General features: G+C 42.8%; 1 protein-coding gene across 1 annotated transcript in view; it reads right to left on the reverse strand.

The window, feature by feature from the left end:
• TTC7A (tetratricopeptide repeat domain 7A) overlaps positions 1–19,182 on the reverse strand; it is a 172,244-nt gene that overhangs the window by 118,620 nt on the left and 34,442 nt on the right. The window contains 2 exon segments of the mRNA XM_032102796.1: positions 9,872–9,955; positions 10,368–10,505. Of these exon segments, the coding sequence (XP_031958687.1) occupies positions 9,872–9,955; positions 10,368–10,505 (222 nt within the window).

Raw genomic sequence — 19,182 nt, forward strand, 5'->3', positions numbered from 1 at the left:
AGTTTTATTCTCTTGGAATTTCTCCTTGCATGCCTGTTTTCTCCTAAAGTCTTCCACACAGTCCCAAGACAAAATGTTCCTGCTCAGAAGCACATTGAATAGTCATGGCCTTTCCACATTACAGAAGAGCAGCAACAGAAGCTTGCAAAGTCAAACACTCTGCTACTCCCTCCTATCAGGTCCTGGCCATCCCCTCCTGACCCCCAGGGGCTCTCCCTACCAGAACTCTGACCAGCACAGGCAGATGGGTCTGGTGACTGCTGCAATCCCCTGCAGCCAACACCACAGCTTCATATTCCCACTGCCCATCAGCACTTTTCCCCCCTCACACTACACCAAAGTGGGCTGTGCCTGCCAGCTCCTTCCTCACAGAACTGAAGGTCCACTTCTTGCTGCTGAATTCAAAAGCTTGATTAGGAATTTGTGTGGAAGGGAACCTGGGAAAATGGAAAACCAGATGTATACCAGCCATGCCCACGTTAAGGCAAAGAGGGGTTTCATAACCAACGCAGCACAGAGCAAATCCTCGTGCTTGAAAAGCTTGAGTACCGGCCTTGCGGTCTGAACAAGAGCAGCAGCACGCCCTGTATTCTTCAGGTTGCTCCCACTTAAGTAGAGCATCAGGCATGACCAGTAAAAGTGAGGAAGCATTTGCTAATTTAAAATTCAAAATGCACAATTTGCCTAAAGCCAGAAGGAAGCCTGTCTCAGACCAAGGACAGTAATCAACAAACTTTGTCCTAGAGCTTGAACCACTACTTCATCCCTCTCATAAATGTAGACAAATAATTCAACCCTGAGGTATAGGAAGAAACACGGTGCTTTGCTCTGCTGTTACAAGGAGCCTAGCATCCCTCAGAATGAACCTCTCTGACACCTGTTTGTTCAGAACAAGGTGGTGTCTCAGGTTTTAGTGGCATCTTATTCCTCTCTCTTGCAAAATGCTACCTGCACTGAAAGCAGCTGGTATTCCCAGCAGCATGACGGACATGCTGGAAATCCAAGCATACCTCCATAAGGTACCTAGGCTGGATATCATCTTCTTGCCCTCCTACCTATGTTCCAGCCCCACAGGTGCTTCCAGAAATGAATAAATGTGACAGCGGGACAAAATGCACCATGACAGCCAGTGTATCTACAGCTGAACCCCACCAACCCTTGTCACCTCACCATGCTAAAGTGAACTGCAAAGGCCAGGTATGTAAAAGGCCATACACAGTCCAGAGCCAACACTTGCAAAAACAGACACAAGCTCAAGCCAGTGGTCATTTCTCAGCTCCCCATCAGCACTGCAACTGTGGGGAAAGCAGGAGGCACCTGGGAGCTGGTGGCAGCTCTCCTGTGGGTTAGTACAACCAGCACTAACACAAATCAAAGCAGTGACAGACCTGTCCTATTTTGGGCCACAGCTGTAGGACCTTCCAAGGTCTACACCAGAAGAGAAGTGACATAACCCATTCTTTGCCAGTTCCTCTTGAACTCTGCTGCCTCCCTGCCTGCAGGACAAGCCAATGCCACAGCCTCCAATACCCTCAAACCACAGAGCCCTTCCCGTGTCTGTCCTGTCCCAAGCCTGCTCAGGAGGCCACTGCAAAGCAGTGGCTACTGAATGCTGCACAGCAGAAGGTCCCACCTTGTGCCTACACCCAAACACCTCAGGTGTGGAGTCACTTTACTACATACGCACTCAGGAGCTTCTGAACATGGGTTTACAGGGCAAGAGGCACAGTTTCCACACTGCTTCTAAAACATTTACAAAGTTATGTCATTTTAAAGAAGTTTATAAAATCTGCAACTAAACATATGGAGCAGAAGTGGTTTTAGAAACAGGGTGACATGAAGCTTTTCTCCCCAGCTGCACTTTAAAAATTCAAGAGATATTATATAATTTCACCTTGAAACATTTACTCAGCAGATATTTTATACAGATGATGAAAACATTAGTCAAGGAATGACAGGAGAAATAATATCCCACTCCCACAGTGACCTTACTTACAGGAGACTGGCATGACATGTAATATCAAGGTTTCTCAAAGACACTAATTACAGACATAAATAACCAGAAAAAATATCAAACACTCATTATTGAATACAAATATCACTGGTTTGTAAAAATATTTAATATGAAACAGTGTTTGTGCAACATTGAAATACTCTGGTAATTAAAATGTACATATTCCTTCACTTAGTGTGGGTGGACCAGGCAGCCAAGTGCATTGTTTGTGAGATTCACTGCAAGGCAATAATAATTTGATTTATTGGTGAGGCATGTTTTGAGAAGAGCAGAAATTGAATTCCAAGTGAGTACATGCTTCCTACTCATGATTCTAAGCTTCAGAGGGGCTCACATAATAATTCAAGCCAGGATTTATGTTGTTTCTATTTAACTTGCTAATTGCTGGATTATAATGACTGCACTAGAACCAGTTCCCAAGGACTTCAAAATACTAGGTCTTTTGGCCTCTCATCTCCAGCAAGGAATCACAAGGAAGCTATTGGGGAAGGAAAAGGATGGAGAGGACACCATCTCCTATGTAATTACAGCAGCCAGAGTTTTGAATGCTATAAGGAAGTAAAATGTGAAGAAAAACAACTATCCAAACACTCCCCATTTACTAACTCAATAACAAAGCATGGAAGCATACTCCTCAAAGATGCTTCCACATGAGCAGAAGAGAACACAGAACATCATACAGTTAATTTTCTTTTTTCCTTTTCAAAATGGCTTGAGAGAACTTGACATCAGTTATGGTAAACCCATAGATGCTGCCCAAATGCCCATTTTCCTAGCTTACTCCAACACAATTTCCATTCTTTCCCCTCCTTTGCTCTCTCACCATACCAAAGCACCAAAGACGGAAGTTAGAGAGCCGTTTCATATTTAGAAGATAAAGAAAACACAGATATAAGTAAAAGGAGGAGTAATTTCCAGACAGTAAATCATGCCTGATAGACTTTGACATGCCATGAACAGTTGCTCTTCTCTTGCACAGGTTCCAAAAACCTCCCTGGTTTTGTGCTTCTTTGGTAATACTTTTCAGCCAGAAGGAAAAATGTTCCTCGAGATGGTGGGTTGGAAGACAGCCTCATTCCCAATTTACCTGGCAGTTTAGTACACAAATGAATTCCCACAACTAGTGCTGCTATATTTCTTGCATTATCCTGTCTAAAAACTGCACTATTTCAAAGGGATTGTGGGGAAGTGGAGGAATTCCTTCATCCCAATGCAAGAATTATTATTCCCTGTGTGCTGGGATTCACAGCCATTTAGATATAAATGACCTTGAACTGACACAGAAAGATGACAGAATGAGCAAGCAATTGAGAACTCTGGAATCATTAGTTTTGCTGTTAGCTTTCCACTGAATTTAGAGATTTCTGTGAATCTCTCAGCATGAACGTTATTCCCCTAAGACATTTACTTCTCTTAACACAGGAACTGACTCTCTCCCTTTTCTTTTACCTCGTGTTTATCAAATTAGAGCACTGGAGTTAAGCAGCTTCAAATACTCCCTCTTAAAAGCACCTCTTACATTCTAAGATCTATAAGCACACATTTGTACTTGCTAATGTGACAAACACCTCACTTCACACTTTCTGTCAAGAAAAGAGAGTTAAGCCTGAAGGCAATTATATAGCCCACCTAGGTATTCTGCTCAACAGTCAGGCATCTTAGGAAATTTCCATTTTTTGTACTATCTACAGCACACAGGCAAACTTCCTTCTAATCTTTCTTTTGCACCAAAGGAAACCAAACTATTGAATATCCCCTAGACAGCTGACCTTTGTAACAGGATCTTTAACCAATGAATGTTCAATATTTTAACTTTCATTCCCCAGCAATGCTATTTAGGGAGCCATCTGAGGCCTCTCCTGCTCCCAAGGTTCCTGCCTGCAATACAAAGAGAAATGTACTTTTTTTTTTTTATGCTAGTTGCCTAGCAACCAGCCTAAGCTTTTGCAAGGATATCAACAGAAGGAACAGCCTAAATCATAAAATTTGTCTGCTGTTGCTGCAGAATTATGTATTAAATATATTTATAACTTTCCTTCTAACCTTCTGGAAAGCTGTATGTTGCCAATACAGGCATGGCTGAGTCAAACTTGAAGCTCCTTGAAGCACTTAGAGACATCTGCTTTTGCTGCACTGTTTAAATAAGGGGAAGGATTCCTTTTTTTTTGGGTGCAGCACAGATAGGGGCAGCTCAGACGTTAGCTTGTCATTATTTGGCTATGACCAGTGTGTATCAGCAACTTGCTAAGGGCTCCAAAATCAAGAGTTCATGTCTGTGTAAGACTGGTTTCAAAACCTTAAAAATGCTGCCAGCACAAGCTTTGGGCAAGGCTGCAGTATCTCCAACTGCTGAGCAGCCAAAGGGAGCACAGTGACACTGCAAGACTAGCTCTGGGAAGAGCTGGAGCTTTGTCCCTCAGAAACACAGCTGAATGACAGATGCCAGGAAGGATTTGATTATTTCCCTTAGTAATACACCAGACACCTGAAGCATTACACGATTAAGAAAACCATTCGGGTAGACATACGTGACTTTTTTCTTCCTCTTTGCCTTAAAAGGAGCAAACAAAATGGGTAAGAGCAGAAAGGGGCGTTTTGTGTAGCTGAAAGCAGCTTTATCTGCCTGGTTTTGCAAGGTATTACGCTTGGAGCTTACATCCCCTAGTGCCAAGCCTATCCATCTATATGGTAATGTTGACCACTGTCCCTGTGGTACCCTCAGTATGGGCTAGAGGGGGCTGGGGAGGGTCAGCAACAATGCAGTAGTTTCTGAAGTCACACAGTTGCTGTCCTCAAGGCAAGCACTGAGCTGACCGTGCTCTGCAGGGCTGGAGAGCTTTGCGGCCAGCACCACAGGACCCCATAACCACCATCAGCAATCCCAGTACAAGGCCTGCTGAGCATAGTCCTTGCCTTCAGGTACCTGCTTCCAGCTCCACTGAGCTCTCACAGAGGCTTTTCCCCACAGACCCTTCAACTGTTCCCAACCTCTTCCTTTATTCACTCTTGAGGCACTTCATCCCCTCAGTGAGTACACAGCTGAGGGGTGGAAAGCAGATTATCTTCTCCTAGTGGGTACTCCAGACTTCCTTCAGCTGGCCCAAGGCTATATTACTACTCAACACCCCTCTCAAGAAACACACATCCTAAACCTCTTCACTCACTAACCAAGCTGTGTTGTGGAATTTTTTCAGGCAGACACGTTGAACATGAGTGTGAAAATGTTTCCATGCATTGCATACACTGACGACAATAAACATCCACTGTACTTCAGAGATAAAGACTCACGAGAGTTGAATGGCTCAATTAGGGCACCCAGCACTTTTAGACTACGCAGACTCAGTGTTCACAGAACAATTTCACAGCTATCCTTGAAGAACCCCTCCCTCGCTACCCTTAGTAAAATGGCAAATCAATGTCACTAAACACAAATCTTGTCTCCTTGTGTGGTAGGCAGAAGACAGGCACCAATATTACTTCATGTTGTTCAAGGCATGTATTTTAACACTCACAATGCAGATCTAGGAGACTTTCTTAAGTACCATAAATTTAAGCTAGAGCCTACTCACGATGCACTTCTGAATCTCTATTTCCAGGGAGCTCCAGTGACACTTTGGGATACCCAGGCTAGGTCCTGTGTGAGGACAGTAGGTGTGGAAGGGGACAGAAATCTGAAAAGGGAACATGTAACTGATCCAACTGGTCCAAGGCCAAGGAAATGCTTGCGAGTGCACAAGGACCCTATTACACATCCCTTGTGCTTGTAATACATCATCTAGACACTATGATAATTTTGCCTCCGACTTCAGAAATGTCGGTAGAGCTACCCTAGTCTGCAGGAGAGCTGTGTGCTGGTAACCTCCACGACCTCCAGGGAAAACTGTTTAGCTGGAAAGCAGCAGCAGAGAACAAGTCTAGCCCAAGCAAGTTCTCTTCACTTCTGCAAAGACTACAAAGTCTTTTGCACCGTGTAAAAGAGAGTTTGGTCCTTCCTTTCCCCATGCTGCTCAATACTGGTCACTTTTCCAAAATCTTGAGACGAGCAGACGCAACTGTCTGCACTGGTTTTACTCTGGCAGCAGGACAGTGGCTCATCTCATTGCCTGAGGACTCTGCCAGATGGCATCCGGCTATCACACCACTCGCCACTCAGACTCCAGCCTGTCCATGCACGGCAGCAGAGCCAGGGAGCTGCGATGGCCACTCAGCCTCCAGCTGATATTACCACATAGCCAAGGTTATTACCAGCACAAGCAACTTAAAGCATCTGTGAAGAATTCAGCATTCAGCACCACAGGAACAGGTGGTGCTGCATTAGAATGATTTAAACCTCTTTGGCCTATTCAGAACTGCACACAGGACATATCCCACCATGTCTTTGCCATTGTCTAGGCTTTCCCAGCATTTCCTTTCCCTTCCCATCTAAATTTGCCTACAAAAGTATTTCAAATGTAATGGTGGATTTTTTGTCATTTAAGTATACATGCCTCTCTTGTTCAGTGAATATACAGCTCAGTATAATAGGCATCCCTAAGAATGGGTTAAAAAACAACCAGACCACACCATCTTTCTCATTATGCAAGTTGCTGAGAAACACAGGAAAGTGAAATTGCTGTCACTCCATTATTTCCACCACTTAAGTGGATAAAAGACAGACAGGAAGGTTATGCTTCTCTGAATTTTTTTCATTCACTGTTTTAGGAAGCCCCAAGGCCTGCAGGAACTTACTGAAGTCATGTGCCTATTTTTGTTAAGACACATGCTTTTCAGAATAATGTGTAAACTCAAGCCTACACGTGGTAATGAGCCAAGGTGGCTGGCTTGATATTCAGACTGATCTCTTGTGAAAAATGACAATCACCATTTGGCAATTTTTTGGCTGGCAGAGGAAGAAACTACATTGAAATATGACTTGATCAACTTCATCTGAATACACAAATTAAACGTACCTCTGGTAAAATTCAGCGTAGAATAGAGGGAAAGATAGGATTTTATGGCACTTTTAAGAAGGTCAGAGTTGAAAATCCTAAAAACACGTTTAAAAAAAAGAGAAACCAAAATTTCCAGCATTTACAGGTTGATAAAACTGTTCCTGTCACGCCCAGGATTTATGAGCACAATTCGCTGTACTGCAGAACAAGTAATGCTGCAGGATGTGAGGTTTCATTACCAAGAAATGAGATCATGAATTGGCTGTGACTGAGACAGGTGAAAATAGATCTTCACCTATAAAAGCTCAAGTGTCCTCTGCATTCTGCAGTCTAGACTGACCACACTCTTTTCTCATCAGTTCTTTCTGCTACACTGGAGCACTTGCTTTTATATGAACTCCATCCTGCTATCAAGCTGCAAAGCAATATAAAAATGTATGCCACATCTCCCGCTGGCAAGATGACGCATTGCAGAGTATATGACAGGAATCCTCAGGGAATACTTTGGGATTAGAAGTGAAATACTGCACAGATGGGATTGTTGGGTAAGGGAATTCCCTCTGACCCACATAGGGCTCAGAACATTTAGCGCTTTTACATCAGTAGGCAAGATCAGGACATTTTACCTTGTAAATATTTAAAGTGTAGGCAAAAAGACACGATGTACTTGAAAATCTGAAAAGATAGGACAGTTACAGAGATGAAAAAAAAATAAAAAAGAGCAACACAAATATCTAAGTACCAAATACTCTGTAACAGGTAGGGAAGGTGAAGAGGTATGCAAACACAGAAGGACAAGAATGGAATTGCCATCCAAGCTGTTAGAAGCTAAAGATCAGGCCCCACTTCTCCATGCTAACCTAGACTGAAACAGTCATTCTCTGCATATGCTCACTTTCAACCATCAGCAGTTAAAAATCTTGCTTTGCTCTACAGCAGATTACTAGAGCTACAGCATTGTCTGCCATTGAGAACCAGTTTACACAACTTGTAAAGCCAAAAAAGCTCCCAGCCAAACCCCATGTTCATGGTAAGATTCTGTGCCTTTCTTTCATGGCCTATGTAGTCATTGTTGTCCTCAGTATCAAGGGGTCAGGTACCTGGAAGACTTGCAGAAACACAGAGAGCAGGACTGTGCTAATTCCAGCTGAATTCCAAGGTGAGCTGGACATGACCCCACATAGGTCAGTGCAAGGTATTAGCACCATGGCACCAAGCTCATTGTTTAAGTATTCCACCAGCAGCTTCAGGTTTCGTTATACATGATTGAGTCTAGCCATTGTTTTCAAGCTTGGAATTGGATTTTGAAATGCTTGCACTGAACTTCTGTAGGAATCTGTGAGGCTCTTTCCGACTAGTCTCTGTTCAGCTCCCTGCTGATCTAACATGCATTGCCAAAGCTTTGGCATCTCATAAATCAGCCAGATCTGTTATACTCAAGAGGAGACAATGACGGATTCCCAGAACAGAGTCAGAGTTTACAAGGTCCCACCCCGGTGCCTCACAGAGGGGTCACTACAGATTTGCCTAGGGTGTTCCACAGTGATTTAGGCTCCACACAATCTCCACAGGGCACTTTTTCCAGTGCTCCACTATCCTTATTTTTTTCCCCTCTTAATAAGAAACATGAACTTGTGTTGCTGCAACTGGATGCCATCGTGTCTTGTCCTAGCCACCACAGACAAGATTAACCCCTTCTTTTAAGGGCCCTTGAAGACTTGTTTCTCTTAAACTTTTTTCTCCCCTTTAAGGTGAAAAAAATCATTTCAGTCTTTCCATAGTACTGCTTACTATACCTACTATACCCTTAGTCACATCTGGTCTTTATTAGACTTTATCTCATTGTTCTGCCGTTTTTCTGAAGTAGAACGCTTAACAACAGTCTTCCAAGATAAGGCCTTGCCTATGCTCACAGAAGTGAAGGAATCCCTTCAGACATCTTCCAAGCTCTGCAGCCACTTTCACCTCATAAGAAGACAATTTCTTTACAAGAGCATAGATTCATCTCCTATTTCCATGCCAAGGCCACTGTTTCCAGCTCAGCTTACAGCCATAGAAGGCCAGCAGTAGCTGTAATTTGGCAGATGAGTGCTAGTTGGTGGTCTCCACTCAGGTCCACATGGATTCCTGTACACTCCATGGGCACAGAATACAGGACCATATTAAGTGGTCTACTCTGCACAGCATCAATTTGCTCATACCTCCCGAAAGTGTAAGTGGGGACTCCAGAATGAACTGGCAAAATTTTGTACCATCCACATTTCCTACAAAAGTCCACTCTTTTTAAGACTAATAAAGTAAAGCTCCCATTACCTTTGCCTGCTTTTCACAATCACATTTCAGCAATCTCAGTGGTTTACTGATGACTTCCACAAATACCACACTAATTTAAAAAAACCACTTATGCTGAAACACACGACCATGCCAACATTCACACTGTTTCTTTTTCTAGAGCATATTTTGCACCAAGTACTTTAAAAATATTAAACCTTACAAGTTCTCTATGAAAAAACATTAACATTTGCTTGAAACCACAGCTTAAGTCAACTGCCCAGAGACACACAGAGTGAGCTGATGGCAGTTTTAGACATCAGTTCTTTCTTATACTGAGCCCATTTATGTTGAACCTGCAGACAATGGACAGCTGTATAATGCTTTTCGACCCACAGCTATGCACAAAATCCATTTTTCTCCTTGATAATGAGAAAAAAACACTACACAGAAAGAAGAGTACTCAATACCAAACACACAGCCCCGATCACAAAGTGCAATCAGAGACTAAAAGGAGAGCACTGTCCTTCCATCGAGCTGCCCGATGGCACCTACACCCACAACACACATGACTCTACACATTCAAACAAGTCATCTAGATACACTCTTCCCGAGGAAAATGTGTCCTTTCTGAGTCCCTTGGTTTGAACCTTACCTTTCCACAAGCTACCATGGACAGGGCAAGTTGGTACCAGAGGTGAAATTCACCAAATGCAAACTTCATGGCTCTCTCCAAGCACTGAGAAAGAAATGATGAAAGAAATATCAGATTTTATTTATTTTCCTTCTTACATTTTTTGTCAAGACTGCTGCTTGGGTCAGGAAACAATCTGTTGTGGCCCTGGAGACCAAGGTGATGTTTTTGGTTTTTTTTTTTTTTTTTCATTTACACTTCTCAGCTAATGGGACTTGCTAGTGTACATCATCACTTCAAAAGGCAGCCACTTTGTTCAAGTGCCTACATATAAATTACACTAATGTCTCAAACAGTTCTGTGTGCATTTCTGGCCTGTGCTGCCATAGCTCTGTAGGTGTCTCTGCTAATTGCTAACTAGCACACTCCATGTGCACCTTCCCCACAGAGCCACTGCAAAGAGGGGCTCTGCCAGCGTGTTTGGAGGGACAGCTTGGGCAGAGGCTGGGGGAGGTACCTCAGACAGCATCACATACTGCCCTCTTCTGCCCAGCGTGATGCTGAGGAGGTCGTAGACTGCAGAAGCATCCTGGAGGCTGACGGCTCGGTCATCCTGCTGCTCGGGGGCTCGGCTGATCACCGCATCCCGGTTCGCCTGAGCACAGACACAAGGGAGGCATCAGAAACCAGCAGAGCAAAACAGAACTGACTCCTCCATAGGAAGCTACACCCACCACTCACAGCATTTTGTTTAAAATCATCTCAAGGCTTTTTTCTTTTTAAAGTGTATCCCAACATAAGGAAGGTGTTTCCACAGAGGTGCTTTCTACCCACATGAAGCAAACTCAAGAAGATAGCTGTATCTACAGAGAGGAACTGCTACACATACCTCATCTGGATTTGTGTCACAGAATTAGAGCATTATGAAACAGACCTACCAGATCCCATTTCCTCGACAATTAGAATTTCAAGGCCATCCTTAAACCATCTTCCTTATTTCCTCAATAATTAGAAATTCAAGGCCATCTTTAAACCATCTTCCTTATTACTTCAACTGCCTGCAACTGTGATAACTGCTTCCATGGTTGATAATTTATCTTCTACATCTACACTAGATTTCCTCACAATAGCATCCATTTTTGTTGTTCTTTTCCGCTACTCACCTTTTATTTTTTAATTTGAGCAGCTTGCCTAAGTAATCAGATTTGCCTGCCATCAACTTAAAGCAATTAGAGATTTGGGCAATGCAATACCAAATTTTTTTTTTTAAATATATATTAAATATGTCTTAATTTTGCTAATCTATCAGTACACTTCTGGGCCTAGATCAGGAAGAAACATTACTTTTGGCAGAAAACGATCAGTTCAGCAATTTCCAAGGCTGTCCCAAAATGCCACAGACTCAGATTTACCTCAAGAACCCAGCCCTTTGCGTTTCTGAGCACAAAGAGGCAGCCTACAGCTACAGAGTAAACGGAAAAGTCCCGCTGACTCCCAAGCACAGAGGAGCTCACCCAGACTGCCCAGCCTCTGGGAGAGGCAGTGCTGGATGCCACTGAGCCTGAGCACTGACACCACAGACACACTGCCCTGGGCTCCTCAGCTGAAAAGGGTGCAATATCAGACACTCAGGTCTAGACATCTAAAAGATCAGAAAAATTAAGAAAATTGCCAGCAATTTCACCTTGAGCAAAGACAAACAAAATGTTCCCTCCTTGAAACAGGAAGGTTATGAGATTTATTTTGTAATACAACTATAATCTTATATCTATTTCTTTCTAATTGTGGGGAGATTTTTTTTTTCTGTAAAAAGGTTAAACATGGGAATTAAGTGTAACAAAAATTTCCAGAATATGCAGCCCTTAAAGCCCACGCATATTTCACTGTGATTAAGCTGCAGCTGTTTCATTATGATTTTATCTGTGCAATGCCCCAGTTCCAAGCACTCTTCATCACAGCCTCCAGCCAAGATTGCAAACACAACTACTGACAACTAACACAATCTCAGCCGAGAGCTAAATGGTGACTGCAGTTAAAGGCAAGCTGACAGATCAGACCCAGCCTAGTGTTTGCACAAATAAACTTACACCAACTCCTGCAGCCACAAAAGCATTTTTCTTTCGCATGCTACTGCAAACGATGTAACTTGCACTTAAAAAAATAGTTCAGAACAACAGATTGCATGACAGAATGAAATCAACTTTAAAAATTCTGCAACCAGAATACAGAGGCATAGCTTGTCTACCTTTATTAGCAGAAATAGGTAAGAATAAAAAAATAAATAGATGTTTAAGCTCTGTTTGGATTTAACATAAGACTTCTACTTTAAAAGGAAAAAAGGAGTTAAGTAAAAGGCATGTACTGTATGATCCTTATTGCCAAGTGAATCCTCCTACAGTTTTTTCTGCACTGGTTACACAGTTATGACAACTGTTTGTAGCAAACAGCTACTGAGCTAGCACCCCCATGCTCTGTAATCATCAACCTCCCATTACAGTCAGCTACAGCCTGATGCTTTTTTTTTTTAACTGGATGCATTAGCACATACAGAAAATTAATTAAAACTCATGACTGTCCATCAAGTTTTGCCACAGATACTGGTACTAGAAGGAAGAACACAGCCCAATCCTACAAAAGCAGGAATATAGGGCATATTACAAGGATGCAACATTTCTAAAACTGCAGTCATACTGAACATACTGTACATATCATACTTTACCCAAGACAACAGTTAAATGCAACATATGCATAGGCATGAAGAATATTCTTTCCAAGAAGGTCATAAACCTGCTGATTTTGCTCAAGCTTTTAAATCTCAAAGCCACAGAAGGTCTCTGCAATCTATCACTCTCTATGCTTGTATGCATAAAAGTTGCCACTAGCAAAGTCATTGTTACTTCTATCTCCACAATTTCTTCAATACTGAACCTATTCCCAACTGCTAATTCCAGCTGCTCTAAAAAAATAAATCAAGAGCCCACATTATCACAGAGACATAAAAACCCCACAAACCTCAAAACCAAAAGATGCAAACCTCATAAAAAACTGACTGAACAGTAGCAAGAATATGGAGTGTGTCTAACACAATACCATCCTAAGGCTCAAGGTACCACTGCAGTGTATGTACAGAGGTCAGCAAAGGGAATGTGAATCACAGTTTCCTGAACCCACTCAGGAAAATGGCATGTTTCTATGACCCACCTCTCACAGAAGGCAGGCTGCTGTCACCCAGACCACCACTAACTTTTTTTTCTTTGCCTTTGTTTACATTTTTGTAAGTATTAGTTTGTCAGTGAGAAATCCTGACAGTCACTGGCAAGTACAGGTGCAAAACAGTTGCAGAGTTACGCAATAAAGAATACACCCATTCTGTGGGATGGGGAATTTTACCTACAGAAAGGTACACAGAGAGGCACCTCATTTTGCATTTGAGAATGCAAAAATTCTAAGCTATTAACAACACCATTTTTTTAATACCTGTGTTTCTGTTGTGCCAGACCACTAGTTTTCCTGAACACAACTGAGAAAAAGGTTATTTGTACAACACTGGTCTCAAGCAGCGTATCCGTATCATGAGCAGCAATTTCAATTTGTCCTACTGCATTATTTCCTCCTCCTCCACTATTAGCAGCAGCAAAACATAGCTACAAATACATTTTCAACACCCTCACCAAGACTATTCCCTTACGCTGTTCCCATTGTCACACAGACATGCCTCACAGCACACAAGCAGGATGGAGAGAGATGATGAGTCACATCATCAAGAGAAGCTCTGTTCAAGGCTGTTTTGTGGGATGGAGAAGGTCACCAGTGCTACCGACACAAGCTTCACCACTGGGAATTAGCATAACTTGCATTATAAAGGCAAAAATACACAGTCAATTCCCCTCTCTTAAGTATTCCAAGGTAATCGAACAACCCAGAGTTGCATCACATTTGCATATTTTGGGATGCATTAGGCACAATTAGCTGTGCACGTAGGTGGCTCAGACATGACACCAATCCTATCTGGGGAGACTGGACACATTTTGTAGTGAGGCCAGACCTAGGACATTGAGCATCTCCAGCCCACCTTTCCACAGCCCAGTGACACAGCCCTCCTACAGGCCACACATGCCCAGGAGGCTGCAGCCCAGGCTGGTGGCCCTGAGCTAAGCCAGCATTCAGCCATGGTGGTGTCTCTGAATCTGACAGGGCACAGAACCTGGGGGTCAGCAGGGCCTTTCAGTCTGGCTCCAAACACAGCAATGGCACCATATGGGACTTTCAGACCCGTGCTGGCTCTGACAGCAGGGAACACCTCTGCCTTTGCGAGTGCCCGCCGTGCTGAGCTACACGCAGCTTGGACCTTCCCATCCACGTACACAGTATGCTCACCTGCAAACTGGATAAGCCCCCTGCCCACAGAAGATTTGCTGTACATCAGTGATGCTTATTTATGGCTTGTTTATTTCAGCAAGAAAGGAAAAGAGCCACAGCAAATCCAAACAGCCATTACTTCAGCAGTTATTACGCACACAGTTACGCTGCAGAAAATTAAATTTTACCACAGTACAAAGATGTGCTTCTTAATAAAACGTCAAGCAATTGTATGAATTACAATAGAGATATTCCATGTAGCAGCCCCTTCTCACAGCAATTAGCTATGAAGTATCCTTTAATTGCTCACTTTGAAACATGGCTTCCCCTGCTTTTTTCCAAAGAAGAAAAAGAAAGCAATTAAAATCTTTAATGAGTGCCTGCTGCCTGCCCCCTAATTCATGGGCATTTGAATGTTCAACTTGTGTCTTTTCATAATAGACATAATTGCCAGATCCACTGCAACCCATCTATACAGAACGGCAGCATGTTTTACACAGTGTACTGTAATAATGTAATTGGTGTGATTCAATACTACCATTAAGAGAGAAAAACAAATGCTGTGTGTGTAAGATTGACAACAGGCCTTTGAAATCATGCAATTGATGCCTTTTCTGCTAAGAGCTGGGAAATATTTATACCATATCCTTTGGGTCGCCCTTCTGGTTGTTTTGCCTGTACTGCCAACAAAATGAATGAATTCTTCATAATGGCAAGAACCCATTCAATGGATGAGGCTACAGACTTTTTGCCTAAGCTATTGATCATCTCTACACAGCACCCGAAGGTTTCCCTCACTAACATATGCAAAGAAAGTATTCAGGGTTGACTGCAAAGCTGCTGTGAAAATGACGTGTACATTAGAACAGGGAGGACTAACCATGCCCCAGGAGCTCAAAAAATTTCTCTCAGAGAGATACTACAACTCATTCCACTTCAGACCAGAAGCACAGCAAATGAAAACTTATCTCCTTGTGAACTGCATGGCATCTGTCTCATTTCTGGTAATCAACAGACCACAGGTTACTGGTGCCCAATTCAGATGTCTCATCAAAACAGCCCATTATAACTGCTTATTAAATGTGACCATATAGATACGTTTTATATGTTTCAGGTGCATTCTAACACCCTGTACTGTAGCAGAACTAATTCTGGAAACATCACCGAAAGCAACGCAGACATACGCCCCCCATCCAAAGCTGCCAAATGACCCTACACGAAAGGAACAGAGAGAAGCAGAAAGTAAGGAAGGTTGTTTATGGATACTATCTTGGGTTTTGCTAACAGTTATCTGGATTTAGAAAGCTATCTTCCAAGAATTTAAATCCTCCTTGCACATTTGGAAACAAGACTTACTACTGCAAAGCAGAAGAAAAAAAGCTCTCATACCCTGTTCTCCAGCAACTCACATTAGAACCATTTATTCAAGAGGTAACTAGCAGAGGTAGTGTATTTCCCACTAGAAACATCCTGCAGTCCATCTCTGCAGGTCCCAAACACGTAACTTTTGCAAACCAGCTAAAGAGACAGCCAGATTTGCTACTGTAAGTGCACAACCACGATTTGGCAGGAACCAACAGAGCAGGCAACCCCGTCCCCCAGTTGTCTCTTTCAGCTGCCATAGTCCAATGGCCCTCAGTAAAATAGTCATGATGGGAATCCAGCTGTTGTATCATCACTGGGCTTGGTGCCATTTAAAAAAAAAGGAAAAAAAGGAAAAACCAACCTACAAAAGCAACCAGAGATTCTTCTCCACCAACGTATTTGTTGGACAGCGTTATTTTATAAAACTAGGAACTGTAGAGCTAACAGGTTTTATTTATTTTTGTGCTTAAAAATACATGGGTTTAATGTTGTTCTGTTAAAGGCATGCTCACAGCCATGAGTTTGTTCTCACCAGTAAAAAGAACAGGACAAGTCCCAGTATCCTACTTCCCCCCTCACCATCTGTTCCATGCTCTCAGGCCCTCCAAGGTCAAATCGCCTTTAGGGATTCAAATCGGAGATAAGATGGGGATGACATTTCTAATCTTTGTTACACAGGCACAGAATTTATTCGTTTTGGATACAAGAAGCTTCATTTCCAATATGAGTGAATACAGAGCCAAAAAAAATAAACCATGTTACCTAGTATGTTTGGTGGACCACATCAGCCAAAATCCCCAGCTGTTAAGAGCCAGCATTGCCAGCACTGAATAAAGGCATTTCAGACTGTACGTTGGACCTCAGATTCCAGAAGGGAAGGTTTCTAAATGCAAACAAAGAACTTTTTCCTTTTTTTAACCTCAAAAGTAAACACAAAAAGTAATACGAAGTGTTCCATTCCTGGCTCTGAGAAGCTTCTGGGTAACTTTAAAGGCAGTGCAGTCAACTCTGAATACTCCTGAGAATGGCTATTAAAATAAACAAACCTGCAGGGTTAGTCATGCCAAACCTTCTCTGTCTACACCTTGCAGCTCAAAGCACCGAAGTCCATGATAGTGGAACCAGTCCTGTTCCCACTAGTAGGTGATGCAGAAAAATCACACTCCAGCAAGTCACAAGATGTCCTCAGTTCTCCTCACAAACAGTGTCACTGGTTTAGATGGGTTAAACACAGTAAGAAGGAGGACTAGTGGTTTAAAAATAGGCAAGTCCATTTTTCTCCAACATGTGATAGGAACACATCATTCTGCCACAGCCTGAGCTTGTAATGGCTGTCACCAGCTGGCCTTCTTGGTCTGAAGGAGAGCATTTTCCCCCTCTCAGAAACACAGCCCATAACTTATGCTATACAAAAGGAATGAGAGAGTAGCCAGGAGGCCCAAACTCCCATAAAGACAGCCCTGACTGTGGCAAGCTTCAGGCTGCCTGATTTGTTTCACTAGATTCCCGCATGAGAACTGTACAGCCAAAGGCTGTGACTAAGAAACAGCTGGCACAGAGAAGGAACGTTTGCCAAGCTCAACAACCAGGATTCTTTTCATTGTTTACTGAGATGCCTCAGCTTACGAAAACAGACTCCCATTTTTAACAGGACATAAAGAACACAGGACGCAATTCGTGAGAGTGCCAGGGCAAAACAGGCTACAAGCTTTCACTGTAAGTGTTAATACATCCACAGAAGCACCTTCAGAGCCATGAAAGAGGCTACCATGTTATTTGGCCATTTGAAAACCTTTTACGTACACAGGCTCAAAGGCAGAGTGAGTGAAATACTGAAGGAACCCTTAATTGCCCCTTTATTCTCATTTCATCCCACCATAATATGCAAACTGGCTGCCTTGCAATGCAAGGGAAAGTGATAAGAAGTAATCACAAGCCAGAACCCTCCACCATTAAGAGCCAGAGAAGGTTTGGTGAGAAATAGGGTCTGGCTCTCAAGAACCTCAAGGCAATTTCCTGCTCTCCCCTTTACAGGAACAGTTCTACTCCCCCGTAAGATCTCCTTGGTAGTCACACAGATCCTGACAAAGCAGATGTCAGCTTCACCTTAGGAATGCAAGTCAAACGCAAAAACAGAGTGAATTTCCGCAGCAAAGGTGTTCCAGGTGTATACTTCTTGAAAAAGTACCATGTCTCCTTTTCAGCACGTATTTACTTTGAGGTTCTCTGATGATTCATGCTCCTCCCCAGTACATCTTTGCTCTGTGTCCCCTCCACAGGCTGACAATTTTTTCTGTCCCTCCTTCCCGTAGTTTTGTCCCCCTTCAAGGTCATTTTGGAGTGGTAGGAGTCAGGAACGGGCGTGTGAAGAAGCTGTTTGGATTTACAGTCCTGCAAGAGAATTACAATGGCCTGGCTGCCCTTTGTCAGACAGGAGAAGTACCATTCTGGTGAGTTTTGCTCTGATAGACCAAAGTGTCAGAGTAGCCAACGTAATTGCTTACTTCTGTTTCGTTTTAAGGGGTTCATAATTTTAAGTACTGAAAGAACACCTAATCCAGCCAAAATCCAACTATGTTGCTTATTGGCCTACAGAAACATATCACTACCACTTGGCACTGACATTCTCTCCAGGAAGGAAAATGTTTTATCCAGTTGTTAACATCATATCATTAGGGAGAGACCTCAGTTAGAAATCTGCTTCCTGTTAACTCATTCCACGACCTTCTGTAAGTTTTTTAAAGGAAAAAAAAATTCACAAAGCCAAAAACCAAAACTTCAAACAAACAACAAACCTGTACATGAAAAAACTCACTAGCCTACAGCAACGCTGTTATAAACAAAATTTCCCCTTCTAAGTACCATAATAAAAATCTACAGGAAAGTATTTATGGATTGCAAACATATATAAGAATTAGAGTGCTCCCTCTGTTCCTTCACTTAGGAAGAACATTCACGTGGTTCCTAGGTGTATTTCTATACACTTGTCCTGAATTTTAGTTAGAACAAACTCGTGGCAAGGCTGATGCAAGATGAAAGCTCAGATGTGCCATTTCCCCAGAATCAGAAACACAGTTACATGGCTCCTGCAGTGCTCTGCTACAGGATCTTCTTGTATTTGTTTTATACGTAGCAGATCAAAATGCCTTGCATCTTCCTCCAGAAGTTCCTATATACTGGAGGCAGCATTTAAGCATACACAAGCTTACTTATTTAACCTGGAACTCAGCACAGCAATCCAGCTTCTATCAATAGCATTTTCACACTACTTCATCCATAACTTAGCTACAGGACCAGTTAGCTCACCATTTTACACGCTATTGGATAGGGATAACTTTCACCTCCTCAGCAGAACAAGATTGTGGAGTTCGGGGCTCCACATGGCCTCTCTAACTGCAAGTCAGTCCCAGAAAGGCTGGAGCAGCCAGTTCTGTCACTGCTCCAGATCCCGATCCTCCTCCTGCTTGGATCAGCCCCAGCAAAACCCACTGACATGAGTACTTCTGATTTTAATACAAGTGCCCATGATATTCTACAAGCCCTCACTCCTGCCATCTCCACTACTAATTGTGAAAAGCCCTTCTGACTGAAGAAAAGCCCTTGAAAAC

Source organism: Corvus moneduloides, chromosome 3 (assembly GCF_009650955.1).
Source record: "Corvus moneduloides isolate bCorMon1 chromosome 3, bCorMon1.pri, whole genome shotgun sequence".
NCBI classification, from domain to species: Eukaryota; Metazoa; Chordata; class Aves; order Passeriformes; family Corvidae; genus Corvus; species Corvus moneduloides.